We start from the raw sequence: 17923 nt of genomic DNA, 5'->3' as shown, positions 1-17923 counted from the left end.
TGTCTACATTCGGGCAGGGGGATCTGTACTGTAGTAACCAGTCCAATGTTTGTGCTGTATAGACCAGTTCAATGATTACATTTCGGAGGAGGGGCCTGTACTGTATGGACTAGTCCAATGTTTACATTTCGGGGAAGGTGTGCAGTATGGGCAAAGCGCCTATTGTACAGACCAGTCCAATGCATACATGGTGGGGGGGGGGGGGGGGGGGGGGAGTTCCTGTATGGACCAGTCCATACATTTCTGGGGGGTGTTAGAGAGGCTTGTACTGTATGGATCAGTCCAATGTTTACATCGGGGGGGGGGGGGGTGCTGCATGGATGAGTCACACAGGGGAGGGGGATCTGTATTGCATTAACCAGTAGAAATGTTTGTGTTGTACAGACCGGTTCAATGTTTACAATTCCGGGGAGGGGGGGGGGGGCATTGTATGCAGTACTGGGAGGGATATCAGTGCATGATTGGTGGGGGAGGGGTATTTCCTGTGCTGAGTTGCAGCATAGGTGTGTATACTCGGTGGTGGGGGAGGGGTGGCCATTGTATACAATGCTGAGGGAGGGCAGGGGGATGGGATATCAGTGTATGTTCGGTGAGGTTGGGGTATTATTGCCTGTGCCGAGTTGCAGTATCGGTGTGAACGCTCGGTGAGGAGGGTGGTGGGGTGTCGGTGTGTGTGGGGTTTCAGTGTATACGGTCGGTGTGGGGAGGTCATTGGTCGTCGGTAATGCTCCTGCCCCCCCCCGGCGGACGTATCATGGTGGGCTCCTCACCTTTCCCATCGCAGTCCGGCCGCCGCCTCCGGTCACCTCACCGCCATTCCGCCCAGCGACCGGGCCCAACACCGCCCGTCGCTCAGCCAACTGCACTTCTGGAGAGGTAAAGCTTGTCCGGCCTGAAACAATGCGAACACACGGAGTTCCGGGGCAAATGAGTTCCTAGAGAGCAACCAGCAACTCCCCTCACACTCCGCCCACCAGCGCCTCCCCTCACACTCCGCCCTCAAGCACCTCCCCTCACACTCCGCCCTCAAGCGGCTCCCTCACACTCCGCCCACCAGCACCTCCTCTCACACTCCGCCCTCAAGCACCTCCCCTCACACTCCGCCCTCAAGTGGCTCCCTTCACACTCCGCCCAGCAGCGATCCCCGAGCCGGTATACACCGCCCCTCTACTAGAACGAAGGGGCGTGTCTTGTTGTGGGTGTGTTTTGTCAGCATTGTCCAGGCGTGGTCTCAGTGATGAGGGAAGGATACGGCATAGTCGGCGGAGGGATATGTGTCGGGAGGGGAAGGATTATCTCGTAGCACAGTGAAGATGGCGGCCTCCAGAGGACACGTAGAGAGGTAGAGGAGGGGAGAGGTGAGTGATGATCTCCCCTAAGCCGGGCACTGGGATTGTTATGTAGAACTACAAGTCCCACCATGAGACAGAAATCCTCTTCAGCACACAGGGGAGGGGCTCCACCACCAGCTGCCAATAGCATCTCGCCTCAGGCTCCCTTCTTACGCATACCGTCCTCTAAGCTCCGTCCTGATTGGGTGATGTTGGCAGTGGGTGTCTCCCTGTAGGAAGAATGGATAGCTGACAGAGCTCCCTCTTCTGGTGGGGGTGTGTACAGCACCGCGTCCCCAGAAAATGGCCTGCTGTAGAAAATGCCTATTGCCTGGCTGTCGGGGTCAGAGCCACTGAATAATAATAGGTGGCTAGTAAGCGGTGTGGATTTACACCTCCAGATCTGTGTACTTGTTCCACCTCTGTGCTGAAGCCGGGGGATCGGCATGACTGCCAGGCAGGTAGCATTTTCAAGTCTGCCATGAGGGCCTGTCTGTTTATTTTTTTATATATAATATTATTATACAGGATTTATATAGCTCCAACAGTTTGCGCAGCACTGTACAAAACGAAGGCAGACATTACAGTTACAATACAATTTGGTACAAGACGAAACAGAGGACCCTGATCCTGGGAGCTTACAATCTAGGAGGAAGGGGTGAGTGATACAAAAGGTAATAGCTGTGGGGGGATGAGCTGATGGAGGAAATAAATGGCGGTATACTAGTTAGCAGGATAGACTTCTTTAAAGAGGTTCTCAGGGATTGTCTAAAGGTGGATAGATTAGAAGCTGGACAGATTGGGGTAGGAAGTTCCATAGGATGGGAGAAGCTCGGGAGAAGTCCTGGAGGCGAGCATGGCAGGAGGTGACATGGGAACTAAAGAGCAGAAGGTCTTGGGAGGATCGAAGAGAGCGGTTTGGTTGATATTCTGAGAGCAGGTTGGTGATGTAGCTGGGGGCAGAGCTGTGGATGGCTTTGTAAGTTGTTAGATTTTATTCGTTGGGCAATGGGAAGCCAGTGGAGGGATTGGCAGAGAGGGGGTGGAGGACACTGAATGGAGGCCAGTGGAGGGATTGGCAGAGAGGGGTGGAGGACACTGAGTGGAGGCCAGTGGAGGGATTGGCAGAGAGGGGTGGAGGACACTGAATGGAGGCCAGTGGAGGGATTGGCAGAGAGGGGTAGAGGACACTGATTGGAGGTCAGTTGAGAGATTGGCAGAGAGGGGTGGAGGATACTAAATGGAAGCCAGTGGAGGGATTGGCAGAGAGGAGTTTGAGAACACTGAGTGGAGGCCGGTGGAGGGATTGGCAGAGAGGGGTAGCAGACACTGAATGGAGGCCAGTGGAGGGATTGGCAGAGAGGAGTAGAGAACACTGAATGGAGGCCAGTGGAGGGATTGGCAGAGAGGGGTGGAGGACACTGAGTGGAGGCCAGTGGAGGGATTGGCAGAGAGGAGTAGAGAACGCTGAATGGAGGCCAGTGGAGGGATTGGCAGAGAGGAGTAGAGAACACTGAATGGAGGCCAGTGGAGGGATTGGCAGAGAGGAGTAGAGAACACTGAATGGAGGCCAGTGGAGGGATTGGCAGAGAGGGGTAGCAGACACTGAGTGGAGGCCAGTGGAGGGATTGGCAGAGAGGGGTAGAGGACACTGATTGGAGGCCAGTTGAGAGATTGGCAGAGAGGGGTGGAGGATACTGAATGGAGGCCAGTGGAGGGATTGGCAGAGAAGAGTAGAGAACACTTGAGTGGAGGCCAGTGGAGGGATTGGCAGAGAGGGGTAGCAGACACTGAGTGGAGGCCAGTGGAGATATTGGCAGAGAGGGGTAGAGGACACTGATTGGAGGCCAGTTGAGAGATTGGCAGAGAGGGGTGGAGGATACTGAATGGAAGCCAGTGGAGGGATTGGCAGAGAGGGGTAGCAGACACTGAATGGAGGCCAGTTGAGAGATTGGCAGAGAGGGGTGGAGGATACTGAATGGAGGCCAGTGGAGGGATTGGCAGAGAGGGGTGGAGGACACTGAATGGAGGCCAGTGGAGGGATTGGCAGAGAGGGGTAGAGGACACTGAATGGAGGCCAGTGGAGGGATTGGCAGAGAGGGGTAGAGTACACTGATTGGAGGACAGTTGAGAGATTGGCAGAGAGGGGTGGAGGATACTGAATGGAAGCCAGTGGAGGGATTGGCAGAGAGGAATAGAGAACACTTGAGTGGAGGCCAGTGGAGGGATTGGCAGAGAGGGGTAGCAGACGCTGAGTGGAGGCCAGTGGAGGGATTGGCAGAGAGGGGTAGAGGACACTGATTGGAGGCCAGTTGAGAGATTGGCAGAGAGGGGTGGAGGATACTGAATGGAAGCCAGTGGAGGGATTGGCAGAGAAGAGTAGAGAACACTTGAGTGGAGGCCAGTGGAGGGATTGGCAGAGAGGGGTAGCAGACACTGAGTGGAGGCCAGTGGAGGGATTGGCAGAGAGGGGTAGAGGACACTGGTTGAAGGCCAGTTGAGAGATTGGCAGAGAGGGGTGGAGGATACTGAATGGAAGCCAGTGGAGGGATTGGCAGAGAGGGGTAGCAGACACTGAATGGAGGCCAGTGGAGGGATTGGCAGAGAGGGGTAGAAAACACTGAATGGGGGCCAGATAGAGAAATGGAGAGGTCCAAGGACAGAACCTTGGGGGATCCCGACAGTAAGAGGAGTAGGAGAAGAGGAAGTAGAGTTGTAAGTGGTATTGAAGGTGCAGTGAGATAGGTAAGATTCGAACCAACATAGAGTACAGTCATGGAGACCAAGTAAATAGAGCTTTTGAGGAGCAGGGGTTGGTCAACTATGTCAAAGGCAGCGGAGAGGTCCAAGAGTAAGAGTACGGAATAGTGACCATTGGTTTTAGTGGTTAGTAAGTCATTTGTGAGTTTTAGGAGAACAATTTCTGTGGAGTGTTGTGGGTGAAATCCAGACTGAAGGGGATCAAAAAGGTTATTCTCAATAAGGTGGCAGCTCAGCCGGTTGTAGACTAGACGTTCAAGGAGTTTGGAGGCAAAAGGGAGTAAGGAGATGGGTCTTAGGTTGCCAAGATTGGTGGGGTCCAGTGAGGCTTTTTTAAGTATGGGGGTGACTAGCGCATGTTTTAGAGAGTTGGGGAAGATGCCAGTAGAAAGGGGGAGATTGAAGATATGAGCGTGAAGGACAGAGCCAGAGGGTGACCGTAGTACTTGCGAGGGGACAGGGGACAGGTGGTTAGGTGGGCTTTAGAAAACAGTTTACCAACCTCCTCTATAGTAGCTGGGTTAAACAAAGGAAGGATAGATTGTGCAGGTGGACAAGGAGTGTAGGGTGAGGGAGATGTCTGGTGGACAAGGAGTGTAGGGTGAGGGAGATGTCTGGTGGACAAGGAGTGTAGGGTGAGGGAGATGTCTGGTGGACAAGGAGTGTAGGGTGAGGGAGATGTCTGGTGGACAAGGAGTGTAGGGTGAGGGAGATGTCTGGTGGACAAGGAGTGTAGGGTGAGGGAGATGTCTGGTGGACAAGGAGTGTAGGGTGAGGGAGATATCTGTCCAGTGGAGATCTCGTCACGAATTGTATCAATCTTATTTTTGAAGTGATTAGTTATCTCCTGGGCAGTGAGTGAGTTAGCGGGTGGAGGTAAAGAAGGATGAAGTAGAGAGTTAAAGGTAGAAAAGAGTTGACGTGGATTGTGTGAGAGGGTGTTGATGAGTGATAAAATAGGTCTGTTTGGCAGTGTGGAGACAAGAATTGTATTTTTGAAGGGCAGATTTATATTGGTTGAAGTCTTGCTGGGTCTTAGTCTTACGCCATAAATGCTCAAGAGCTTGGCTACGTGATTTGAGGCACCTGGTGTCTGTTTACCAGGGCTGTAGCGGTCGGGTCCTAATTCTGTGTGTAGTGAGGGGGGCCAATGTGTCCACAGTGGATGACAATGAACTGTTTTATACAGAAGTGGACAGGTTGGGGCAGGACAGGGCTGAGATTTTGAGATTTTGTCTTTGAGACAATCTGTTGCCAAAAAAAGAAGAGCAGGGTTAAGATAGCGAAGGTTTCTACGGGTAACTGGTAGTTGGAAGACAAGGAGGAGGAAGCCAAGGAGAGAGTGAAGCTCTTGGTGTCATTCTGGACTCCAACCTATCCTTCCAGCCCAAGTTCAATCTTTAACAAACTCATGCAGACTCCACCTCCGCAACATCGCCAAAATCCGCACGTTCCTAACCCCAGAAACCACTAAACAGCTCATCCACTCCCTCATCATATCACGACTCGACTACTGCAACTCCCTCCTCACTGGCCTGCCTCGTCGCTGGCTGTCCCCGCTTCAGTCCATCCTGAATACGGCTGCCAGACTCATTCACCTTTCCAACCACTCCATCTCCACCACCCCCCTCTGCCAATCCCTCCACTGGCTTCCGATTGCGCAACGGATCAAATTCAAAATCCTAACACTGACGTACAAAGCTGTCCACCATACTGCCCCGAACTACATCACCGACCTAATATCCAAGTACCACCCAACACGCACACTCCGCTCCTCACAAGACCTCCTTCTCTCTAGTTCCCTGGTCTCCTCCTCCCATGCCCGCCTCCAGGACTTCTCCAGGGTGTCACCCATCCTCTGGAACTCCCTGCCCCAACCCATCAGATTATCACCTACTCTCCTCTCCTTTAGGCGCACCCTGAAAACCCATCTCTTCAGGGGAGCCTACCCCACCCCCTGCTAACTTGCCAACCTCCTCCACTCTTCCTACCACTCCATCCCCCACAGCTATCTCCTCCTGTGCCACCATCCCCTCCATCCTAGATTGTAAGCTCGAAAGAGCAGGGCCCTCGATCCCCTCATGTTTTGCATTGTATTGGTATTGTTCTGTCACCTGTTCTGTCCCCCTTTGTAATGTACAGCGCTGAGCAAACTATTGGCGCTTTATAAATACTGTATAATAATAGTAATGGAGTGATCATACAGAGGAAGAGGAAAGTTGGTGAGGTTGCAAGGAGTGCATAGGTAGGAGAATACAAGGTCCAGGCAGTTACCATTGGAGTGAGTAGAAGCATGTGTCCATTGTTTTAGGTCAAAAGAAGTGGTTAGGCTCTGAAGTTTAGAGGTAGCAGGAGTGTTAAGATTGACAGGGATGCTCAAGTCATCAAGAATGATCGTGGGAATTTCAGAAGAGGGAACGTAAGGCAGCCAGGCAGAGAAGTCATCAAGGAAGCTTGATACCGGTCCAAGAGGCTGATAGATCATGGCAATTCTTAAAGAAACTGGAGAGAATAGAGGAATAGAGTGAACTTCAAATGAGGAGAGGGACAGAGAGGGAGGTGAACAAAGGACCTGAAAAGTGCTTTGAGGGGATAGGAGGATTTTAACTCCACCACCTTTCTGTCCACTAGGCCTGGGAGAGTGAGTCCAGAGGAGACCACCGTGGGAGAGGGCAGCAGGAGATAGAAAATCAGATTCATGAAGCCAGGTTTCTGTAATTGCAAGCAAGTTAAAGGAGTTTGTGATCACAAGGTCATGGACAGGTGTGTTTGTTACGGACAGAGCGGGGATTCCAGAGGGTACAGGAAAAGGGGAGGCTGATTCTAGGAAGAAGAGGAATAGTAACTAGATTGTGTGGATTGTGGCTGGTGTTAGAGGATAGGGGGGAGCCGAGTGTGTTGATCAAAGGAAAAAGATGGTGGCCCAGGATTGGGGGAAATGTCTCCAGATGTTGGGAGAAGCAGAAGGGTGAGGGAGGTAATATGGGAGTATGACTTACATGGAGGGACAGGTTCCAATGTCCTGGAGGTTTTATTAGTATGTGGGTTCAGAATTAGCAGGAGTTGATGAGTACAGTAATAGGGTGAAGACAGGATTATGGGTGACATCTGTAAGTTGTGGAATGAAGGAGAGAGAGGATACAACTGTGAGAAGGAGGAGTAGGGAGTGTATGTTACAGAGTGGTGAGATGAAGAAACAGACTGGATAAGAACCAGGGTGGATTTGATTTAAATCACAATTTAAATCACTAGTCAGTAAGGCTTGATTTAAATCCTAGTTTTCTACATAAAAACAAATTCTTGCTGGTATAACTTTAATATGCAAGTAGATGAAGATTTTTAGAATAACAACTTTTCATATTAGTTTTTTTATCCCCAGTTTAATAGGTTAATCATTCATATTTGGACAACTTTTCTGTTGTACTTAGGAAGGAGAAAAATAATCATTACCTTAATAATAATTTAAATAGATTTATTCAACTGAAACAATAACATTACAGCATATGTGATTTGCTTAAACAAACATCCATGTTTGTTAACTAATTTGGCTAAACAAAATATATGCCGTATTTTTCGCTCCATAAGACGCACCTGACCATAAGACGCACCTAGGTTTTAGAGGCAGAAAACAGGAAAAAAAAAATTCTCAACTAATGGACTGCAAACATAGTACAGGAGATGACCAGAGACTGCGGACAGCACAGGGATGGCCAGAGACTGCGGACAGCACAGGGATGGCCAGAGACTGCGGACAGCACAGGGATGGCCAGAGACTGCGGACAGCACAGGGATGGCCAGAGACTGCGCACAGCACAGGGATGGCCAGAGACTGCGCACAGCACAGGGATGGCCAGAGACTGCGGACAGCACAGGGATGGCCAGAGACTGCGGACAGCACAGGAGATGACTGCTGACCTTTGGGGAGGGGGGGGGCGGGTACCTGTATTTGACAGGTACCCGCTCTTCTGCGGAGTTGTTCTTTGATCTTAACTGTTCCTCTATCCAGCCGTGCGCTGTCTTCCTGGCTTCTGTAGTGTCGGCGCTCGGCATGACAGCCAGGTGCCCAGTGCGCATGAGCGAGAAGCACTTGCGCTTTGTGATTGGTCCGGCGGCTTCTGGGATCTGTCATGTGTCCCAGGTACTGCCTTACCATTTTACAAAAAGCATCGCTTCTTGCGCATGCGCACTTGGCACCCAGCTGTCAAGCCGAGCGCCCACACTACAGAAGCCGGGAAGACAGCGTGCGGCTGGATAGAGGAACAGGTAATGTCAAAGAACAACTCCGCGGAAGTAAGAGCGGGTACCTGTCAAATTCAGGTACCCGCTCCCCCTCCCCAAAGGTCAGCAGTCATCTCCATAAGGTCCCGCTGCAGAGCTGAGCGGCCGGCCCAGTATTCTGACACGGCGGCGGTGGAAATACCGGACCGGCCACTCCATATTCTCTCCATAAGACACACTGACATTTTCCCCCCTTTTTTGGGGGGAAAAAAGTGCGTCTTATGGAGCGAAAAATCCGGTATATTTTAAGAAACTTAGACTGTCAGCCCCTTCCTCCTCACACTTAGTTTCACTTTCTTCTTGTGCAGATCTATTCCACTCCAAACAATCAGAAAAATATTGTTTCTATTCTATTCACTGAACTTCTTGAAACTTAGCACTGAAGGGGTTGATTCTGTATTCATAGGTCTGTAGAAGTTAGGATGAAGGTCTTTTTCTTAACTCTGTTCATGTTATAACATTTTTGCTGTGAAGAAGAGGCCTGTGATCTCCGCTGAGTCAAATTCAGTTTTGAGAACTGCAAAAGTAAACCAATCATCTGTGATAATATCTTGTAGGCAGAGAAACTGCCCAATAATCTTACAAAAACCTCTGGAAGAGCATGACATTGTGAATGGATTCATGGAATTTATTTAGCAAAAAAATTAAACATATACAGCCTTATTCTACATAATTAAAAAACTAATCTTTATTTCATGATGGAATAACCTTTGGATGGTAATACATTTTTCCTCAAAAAGCATTTTATTAAAAAAAATCCGATTTAAATAAAAAAAATCTGATTTTTTTTTTTTCTTTTTTTAAAAAAATCATTGATTTTTATCCACCCTGATAAGAACTGAATAGGGAAACAGGTCACCTGTAGTCTGTTTAGTATTTGAAGTTGTCTGCTTCTCGCTTTGTGCATTTGCTGAAGTGCAGAGCCGAAGTGCAATGCTCAATACTTAGCCCCCATTCACATCAAAGCTGATTTTGAAATCGTGCGACTTACAGTGTAGTCGCACGATTTCAAAATTGTGTGACCTGCCGATTTCAGTTGCGATTTGCAAGACATCTGACACAGATGTCTATGCAAATCGCAACAAAAGTAGTGCATGTACTACTTAGGAAATCGGTGTGGCTGTGACCAAGTCGGAACCACACCGATATGACCGCTCTAATAGCGGACAATAGGGTGCGACTTGGCATACAATCTGCAAGTCGCCTGACCTGCCAAGTTATACCGGATGTCACTAGGGTGTATATCCAAGATGATAGTTGCCAATGCTGCCCCTGGCTGTGCCTCCCCTAAGGAAGGCCTACATTTATACTGAGTTGGGTGAGGGTATTTTCAATCGACCAATTAGGAATGCATTGCAGAGACACATGGCTAGCAGGGCAAACTTCTCACACTAAAGGAGTACTACAAGAGACAAGAGAGCAGGAGGGCAGAGTTATAAAGATTAGGATTGGCTAATAAATTTGGGTTAGACAATAAGAGCAAAATAAACACCACAGTAATATGGGCCAGAGTTAAAGATTTATGACGCAGTAAGAATGACCAATAAGAACATTGATCGTAATGAATCAGCTTCAGTTAGAGGTGGATTTTAAAAGCAGCACAGATTACCATATAGCGGTGCAGGGTGAATTAGCATTCATACATGGCATGGGCAATAGTACAGATGGATATTGCTTGCAGACATTTACCTGTGATGGGATAGAGAAGAGTTATTCAGATGATGCAGAGCCGAAGTGCAATGCTCAATACTTAATCCAAGATGAATACTTTAGCCAAGATGATAGTTGCCAATGCTACCTCTGGCTGTGTTGCTCCTGGCACACACACACTATATTGCCAAAAGAATTGGGCCAGGCCTCCAAATCATTGGATTCAGGTGTTCCAATCACCTCCATGGCCACAGGTGTATACAATCATTACCTAGGCATGCAAACTGCTTCTACAAACATTTGTGAAAGAATGGGTCGCTCTCAGGAGATCAGTGAATCCAAGCGTGGTCCCGTGATAGATTGCCACCTGTGCAATAAGTCCATCCGTGACATTTCCTGGCTACTAAATATTCCATGCTCAGCTGTTAGTGAGATTATAACAAAGTGGAAGCAACTGGGAACAACAGCAACTCAGCCACCAAGTTGGAAGGCCACGTAAAATGACAGAGTGGGGTCAGCGCATGCTGAAGCGCAGAAGTTGCCAACTGTCTGCAGAATCAATGGCTAAAGACCTCCAAACTTGGTGTGGCCTTCAGATTAGCACAACAGTGCGTAGGGAGCTCCACGGAATGGGTTTCCATGGCCGAGCAGCTGCATCCAAGCCTTACATCACCAAGTGCAATGCAAAGTGTCGGATGCAGTGGTGTATAGGGGTACATAGGGGACATAGAGGGCTGAAAGCTGAACTGGCTAACAATTATTCTGTTTGTTTTGCAGTCGGGGTTGTTCCTCACACAGCAGACTCTGAAGCCGCATCTCATTTTTTTACTGCAACTAGAACCATGAAATCTGACAACTGCTCCAATAACATCAGCATCAGCACCGAGCTGTTCAATGGTGCGGAGTTCACCGACCTCTCCAAGGACTCTGCGCCGCTACCCAACGGTCCCGTTCATCCTCCGGTGGACAGACCACCGACGAAAGCCGTGGGCTGGAAGAAGAAATGCGCCAGCTACGTCCTCGCCCTCCGTCCCTGGAGCTTCAGCGCTTCCCTCACCCCCGTGGCCCTGGGCAGTGCCTTGGCGTACAGGGCCGAAGGCAGGCTTGACTTTATTGTGCTCTTGGCCTGCGCCGTCGCAGTCCTGGCCGTCCACGGGGCTGGGAATTTGGTCAACACCTACTACGACTTCACTAAAGGCATCGACCACAAGAAGAGCGATGACCGGACTTTAGTGGACCAAATTCTGGAGCCGCAGGACGTGGTGCGGTTCGGCATGGTGCTGTACACGCTGGGCTGTGTGTGTGCTGCGTGTCTCTACTTCCTGTCCAAGCTCAAGCTGGAGCAGATGGCCCTGATATATTTTGGGGGCCTGTCCGGCTCTTTCCTCTACACCGGAGGTAGGGTTCACTATGATTTGTAGGCTTCATCCTCTCTCACAGTTTAACCCTTTCACTGCCAAGGTTTTTTTGGGGGGGGGGTTTCTTCTCATACAAGTGTTTAAAAAATAATTTTAGGCCTGAAGATTAGTTAAACCCCTCCAAACATGGAGGGAATTCAATAAAGAACTAAAAACTGTTTTTTGATTATGTGGACTTTCAAAATTCAAAAATCTCCACTGCCAGTTTTGCTCACTTTACTAACACATGCAGCATATTCTGGTAGTTCTTAATAGCGCCATTTTTACAAAGTGGCACTCTTAATGCACCAAATTTAATGGTTGCCACCAGTTCATATATAATTAAACTGGAGGTGATTAAAGTGTTATTAAAAGCATTTTTTTTTAAATATTTCAATGTTTTTAACCACTTGCCCTCCAGAGGATTTACCCACCTTCATGACCAGATTATTTTTTGTTGTTCTGCACAGCGCTATTATAAGTGGTAATTGCGCGGTCGTGCAATGCTGTACCCAAACGAAATTTATGTCCATTTTTCACACAAATAGAGCTTTCTTTTGGTGGTATTTGATCACCTCTGCGGTTTTTACTTTTTGCTCTATAAACAAAAAAAGACTGAAATGTTTGAAAAAAAAACAACAATATTTTTCACTTTTGGTTATAAAAATTATTCAATAAACTCAAACTTAGACAAAAATTTAGTCTATAATGTATTCTGCTGCATCTTTGGTAAAAAAAAAAATCTCAATACCTGTATATTAAACGGTTTGTGTGAGAGTTATAGCATCTACAAACTATGGTATGTATATTGGAATTTACGTAGCTTTTACTTTCTGACTGCCTGTCACATGTCTTGAGGTGCTAAAATGCCAGGGCAGTACAACCCCCCATCCCCCCCCCCAAAAGACCCCTATTTGGAAAGTAGATACCCCAAGGATTTTGCAGAGAGGCATGTTGAGTCCATGGAATATTTTATTTTTTGCCACAAATTTAAAGATGGCAAGCCTTTCTCTTTTTTTTTTTTTTTGTTTTTTACACACAGTTGTCACTTTAATGATATATTGCTCTTGCATGCCATGGGTATATGTGGAATTACACCCCAAAATACATTCTTCTACTTCTCCCGAGCATGGGAATACCACATGTGAGAGACTTTTTGACAGCCTAGCTGCATACAGGCCCCCAAAATCCAATGACCACCTCCAGGCTTTCAAAGGGCATATTTCCTCATATCACTTCCCCACTACCTATCACAGTTTCGGAGGCCCTGAAATGCCAGGATAATACAAACACCCCCCCAAATGACCCCTTTTTGGAAAGTAGACACCCCAAGGAATTTGATAAGAGGCATGGTGAGTATTTTACAGATATCATTTTTGTCACAGAGTTTTGAAAAGGAAAAGAAAAAAATAATTTTTGTCTTTCTACGTTTTCCACAAACGTGGCAACAAATGAGATCTGCAAAATACTCACCATGCCTCTTAGCAAATACGTTGGAGTGTCTGCTTTCCAAAGAGGGGTCATTTGGAGGGGTTGCTTCTACTATCTTGGCATTTCTGGGCCAACATTAGAAGCTTATGCCACACATCACCCACTCTTGAAGAAAAATTTTTTTTGGGTGAAAAAAAAAAAGCTGAAAAACACGGCAAAACGTGTTAAACGCTAATGCAAAAACGCTAAAAAAAAGCTGAAAAACCCACGTTTTTAACATGACTTTACACAGCTAACGTTCCCAGCATTATCAAAACGTCCCGTGTGCATGAGGACTTAAGGAGAGGTGAGGGGACAATACCTGATGCCTAAGCAATTTTTGCCTTGATGCAAGGAATGTGATGAAGCGGACCTCCGTGAATTTTTTCTTTATTCCCCGTGCAGTGGGGCTGTGCCCGCACTGCATGGGTTAACTGCTCATTTTGTCTAGGGGTGCACAAAAATGCTCCCCCATGTTCTGCAATGGGACTATTCTATGGGTCGTTCTCATGTCCAGAGCCAGTCTATGGACGCGATGACGTCAGGAACAGTCCATGCACAAGACCGCTAGCATGCAGAGGGGCAGGAGCAGCAGGGACTGGTATTTGCGCTCAGAGGATCAACGGCGGATTGGGTAGATACTGTATATCTCCGCTATCCGAACCTCTAGCAAAAACAAGCAATTAACCCATACAGTGTGGGAACAGGCCCACTACATGGGGGAAAAAATCCTGGAGTTCTTTTAAGTTTTAAAAAAAGTATTCATTTCAGGTACTTCTATAGCACCATCAATTTACTCAGCGCTTTACATATATATTGTACATTCACATCAGTCCCTAACCCTCAGGGGGCGTACAATTTAAGGTCCCTAACTCACATTCATACATACACATACTAGGCCCAATTTAGACAGGAGCCAATTTACCTACCAGCATGTCTTTGGAGTGTGGAAGGAAACCGGAGTACCCGGAGGAAACCCACGCAGTCACAGGGAGAACATGCCAACTCCAGGCAGGTGGTGCCGTGGTTGGGATGCGAACCAGCGACCTGAGTACTGCCAGGCGGAAGTGCTAAACATTTAGCCACTGTTTAGGCTTTATAACCACTTTAAAATTGCATGCGTCTGTGAGGCTGTGACAAACGTGGCTTCCCTACGTTCTAGGCCATAAAAGCCTCTACAGGTCCTCCGTTTGGAATGAATCATGAATGATTGTTCTCACTCAGTGAATAAAGCATTCCGAGAGAATTATGAGAGTTTTGTCTTTCATATGGATGCATATGCGGTGATCAGTATTTTGCAGAGGAATCTTTGCTCTGGAAATGCTAAAACAATTTTCGATGTGGACGACTGAGCCGTATTATATCCCTGGGGGGATACAAACCTGTTAGACCTGATTTCCTGGATTATGAAGGTGAGCAGGTTGGAGTGACACTGGTGGCCAGTGTGTCATTTAAAGGAGTATGCACACCTTGTTGATTCCCCCGGATATGGACTTTATTTCCTGATGATCTTATCTACATGTATTTGTGGATTGTTCAGAGTATTTTGGTTATTTAACACTTTCGGCCCCTTTCACACGGGTGGACCAATAAGGTCCGCCTGTCCGTTTTTCAGGCTGACCCGATTGAACCACCTATTGATCTCTGTAAAGTGGTCAGATGTAAATGGGCATGTGTCCGTTTACACCCACCTGCATCCGATCCGGTCCTCCAAAAACAGACTGATGGGGATTTGTTTCCCATCCGTCTAGAGCACAGGTGTCAAACACAAGGCCCGTGGGCCGAACCTGGCCCTCCAGGCCGTTGCATGTGGCCCTTGTACCTCTCCTGCAGGTACCCCTTTGTCTCCGCCCCCACGTTGTCTCAGCACTCGGCAGCAGAGAAGAGAATAAAACTCTTCTCTGCTGCATTCTCATTGCAGCTGCAGCACCCCCTCATCTCTGCCTCCCCTGGTCTCAGCATTCAGCAGACTCTAGTAACTGACTCCACTCCTCCTCTGGTCCTCCTCCAGACCCTGCACTTTCTGCTTTCCAGTTCTGCCCACAAAGGGGGTGCACGGTGATGTTAGGGAGGGTGTGGGATTGTTGACATCTGATGTAATGGGGGGGTGGGGTGCTCTGAACATCTAGTTTTACAGATACAATCGGCCCTTTGAGGGCAACCGCAATTGCTGATATGGCCCGCGATGAAATGGTGTTTGACACCCCTGGTCAAGAGGATTGGATCGGATGGCAGTCAGCTGTAAACGGAAACATGTCCATTTACATCCAACCGCCCCATGGAGAACAGCGGGCTGTGTCTGCTCTGTACAAGCGGAGCAGGCACAGGCTTGTCATCCACCTGCTCAGTGGGGATCAGCAGACAGATCACCCACTGAGCAGGCAGATCCACTTGACAGAATCCACCCCATGTGAAAGGGGCCTCCTTATATGTGAACTTTGAGATGTGTTTTTTTACATATTGACCCACCTGTTAGATTTACAATGATGTTGCCTTAGTTTTCATACAGGGCCTCTTTGTTAGTAATATTTACAGCTTTTTCACTATTTAAAAGCCTTTACAGGTTACCACTTTGTATTTAAAGAGGATACTAGAATTACTTCCCATAATCTGACATTTGCAGTTATACCTCACATGTTTGTGACTATCGCTGTTTGTGTGCATTCGCCTCTGTGCGTGAGCATGGGGGGATGGGGCACTTACATTTTTTTTTTTTCTTTTTTTAATAATTTATTTACTTATGTATTTTATTTTTACACTGTTGCTTTATTTTTTTTTCTCTTGATCTCTTTTATTGCTGTCACAAGGAATGTAAACTTCCCTTGTGACAGCAATATTCATGTGACAGGTACTCTTTATGGTGGGATCTGGGGTCAATAAGACCCCAGATTTCTCCTCTTCACCAAGATCGGTGTTTTTGAATGCTTTACATTTTTAAAAAATGGGCCCCATTAAGTCAGGTCATTGATTCTGGGTTATTATAGTGGATATCTTTGGTACTTACTGTATGACCCTCAGGCCCCACAGCGATGAGTGGGAGCAATGATCTGTATGGACTGTAGTGGCAGTGATCTCATGGAACATGTCCCCAGTCTCCAATCACTCCTGTAGCACATCCACAGTCTATGATGGTCTTATGTTGGATTACGATTACTGAATATTTGTGTGTGGTCCCTATGTGATCACAGGGGCCCTTGTAAGTTGACCATCACTGCTCTTAAATGAGGGACAGTGCTATTATTTTTTTTTTTTTTAATTATTTCCATGTTAAACATTTTGCCTTCATTTTTATCTTGCAGGAATTGGATTCAAGTACGTGGCTCTAGGAGACTTGGTGATCCTCATCACCTTCGGACCCTTGGCGGTCATGTTTGCCCACGCAGTCCAGGTCGGGTCCCTGTCAGTCACCCCCTTGCTGTATGCTGTGCCCCTGGCATTGAACACAGAGGCCATCCTTCACAGCAACAACACTCGGGACATGGAGTCAGACAGGCAGGCTGGCATTGTCACGTTGGCCATCCTCATCGGCCCAACCCTTTCCTATGTGTTATACAACTTGCTGGTCTTCTTCCCGTATGTCATCTTCTGCATCTTGGCCACCCGTTACACCATCAGCATGGCCCTGCCGCTTCTCACCATCCCGCTGGCTTTTTCCCTGGAGCGCCAGTTCAGGAGCCAGAACTTCACTGGGATCCCCCAGAAGACAGCCAAGCTCAACCTGTTTGTTGGACTTTTCTACTTGTTCGGTATTTTGCTCGCACCCCCAGGCTCGCTCCCAAAACTCTAGTGGAAATTCAGTGGCTCGTATAGCACTGTAGTACATTCTTATATACAAAGTTGCACTAATTGCGTGTTTGGGTCTTTTAGCAGGTCATGTAGTGTCTTAAAGAGAGCAAAGCCTGTAATGAGAGAGTAACTCCATCCAAAAATTAAAAATAAAAAAGGGATTTCAAGCCAGTATAAAGTATATTGTAGTTCATTTAAATCATAGACAACGCATGTGGCATTTTCGGCAGTGCGCAGCAATGCATGTTGTGTCGCTGGGTGTTGTGCTGCAACGCAAATGCGTAAGGGTCAGTTACCGCAGTCCAGTGCAGGCATAACTGTCCTTGTTGTGCTGGGAGTCTACACATCCACAGGAAGGTCACCAGTAATAAGATGTGTTATGATATGCAAAATATTAAAACGGAGTTCCACCTGAAAAGAAAAAAATAAAAGCAGCTACAAAAACTGTAGCTGCTGACTTTTAAAATACAGCCACTTACCTGTCCCTCGGTCCAGCGGTGTCCTCACCACGGATGGTTTCACTGGCCGACTTCTCTCCCTGGCGCTGGCTTCTTCAGTGTGGGCACCCGGCTGTGACAACTTGCGGCTTCACAGCCGGGTGCCCATTGCGCATGTGCGAGAAGTGCTGCGCTTTGTGAATGGCCCCGTAGTCTAGGACCTGTCATGTGTCCCAGAAGACTACGGGGAGGGAGGACAACTTCCACTTTCGATTTTAAAATACAGCCACTTACCTGTCCCTCGGTCCAGCAATGTCCTCACCACTGTTGGTTTCACCGGCCGACTTCTCTCCCTGGCGCCGGCATCTTCAGTGTGGGCACCCAGCTGTGACTGATTGCGTCTTCACAGCCGGGTGCCCACTGCGCATGCGCGAGAAGTGCTGCGCTTTGTGAATGGCCCCGTAGTCTTCTGGGACCTGTCATGTGTCCCAGAAGACTACGGGGAGGGAGGACACTTCCGCTTTCGATTCGCAGCGGAAGTGGGATCAGAGCCAACCCCCCCCCCCCTCCCCAAATGTGCCAATCCTTAATGGGGAGCGGGGGACAAAGGCTTAAAGCAGAACTTCCCCTTTTAGGTGGAGCTTCACTTTAAGCGCTTTTATTTGTTTTAACTTCTTGACCCCCAGGCCAGTTGTGACATTTGTCATACGTATAAAAATCGCCATTTTTTTGCTAGAAAATTATTAGAGCCCCCCCAAAATACATACATATTTGTAAGCAGAGGCCCTAGACAATAAAATGGTAAGTGTTGCAA

The 17923-nt window shown here is 48.0% G+C and overlaps 2 protein-coding genes across 8 annotated transcripts in view; one reads left to right on the top strand and one right to left on the bottom strand.

Moving 5' to 3' along the window:
- MTOR (mechanistic target of rapamycin kinase) overlaps window positions 1–925 on the bottom strand; it is a 216320-nt gene extending 215395 nt beyond the window's left edge. For all 7 annotated transcript variants that reach the window (XM_089658401.1, XM_089658405.1, XM_089658403.1 and 4 more), the window contains exon 1: window positions 771–925. The gene's annotated coding sequence lies outside the window, so the exon portion shown is untranslated. The remainder of the gene's footprint in view (window positions 1–770) is intronic.
- Window positions 926–1204: 279 nt separating this feature from the next.
- UBIAD1 (UbiA prenyltransferase domain containing 1) lies at window positions 1205–16850 on the top strand. Its single transcript, XM_089658399.1, has 3 exons — window positions 1205–1358; window positions 10797–11417; window positions 16186–16850. The coding sequence occupies exons 2-3, from the start codon at window positions 10862–10864 to the stop codon at window positions 16671–16673; spliced, it is 1044 nt and encodes a 347-aa protein (XP_089514525.1). The 5' UTR covers window positions 1205–1358; window positions 10797–10861; the 3' UTR covers window positions 16674–16850.
- The last annotated feature ends 1073 nt before the right edge of the window (window positions 16851–17923 follow it).

Source organism: Staurois parvus, unplaced genomic scaffold, assembly GCF_062004578.1.
Source record: "Staurois parvus isolate SC_StPar_1 unplaced genomic scaffold, SC_StPar_1.0 ptg001066l, whole genome shotgun sequence".
NCBI lineage: Eukaryota > Metazoa > Chordata > Amphibia > Anura > Ranidae > Staurois > Staurois parvus.
Note: the sequence above shows the minus strand (reverse complement) of the source record. Positions and strands in the feature narration are given on the sequence as shown.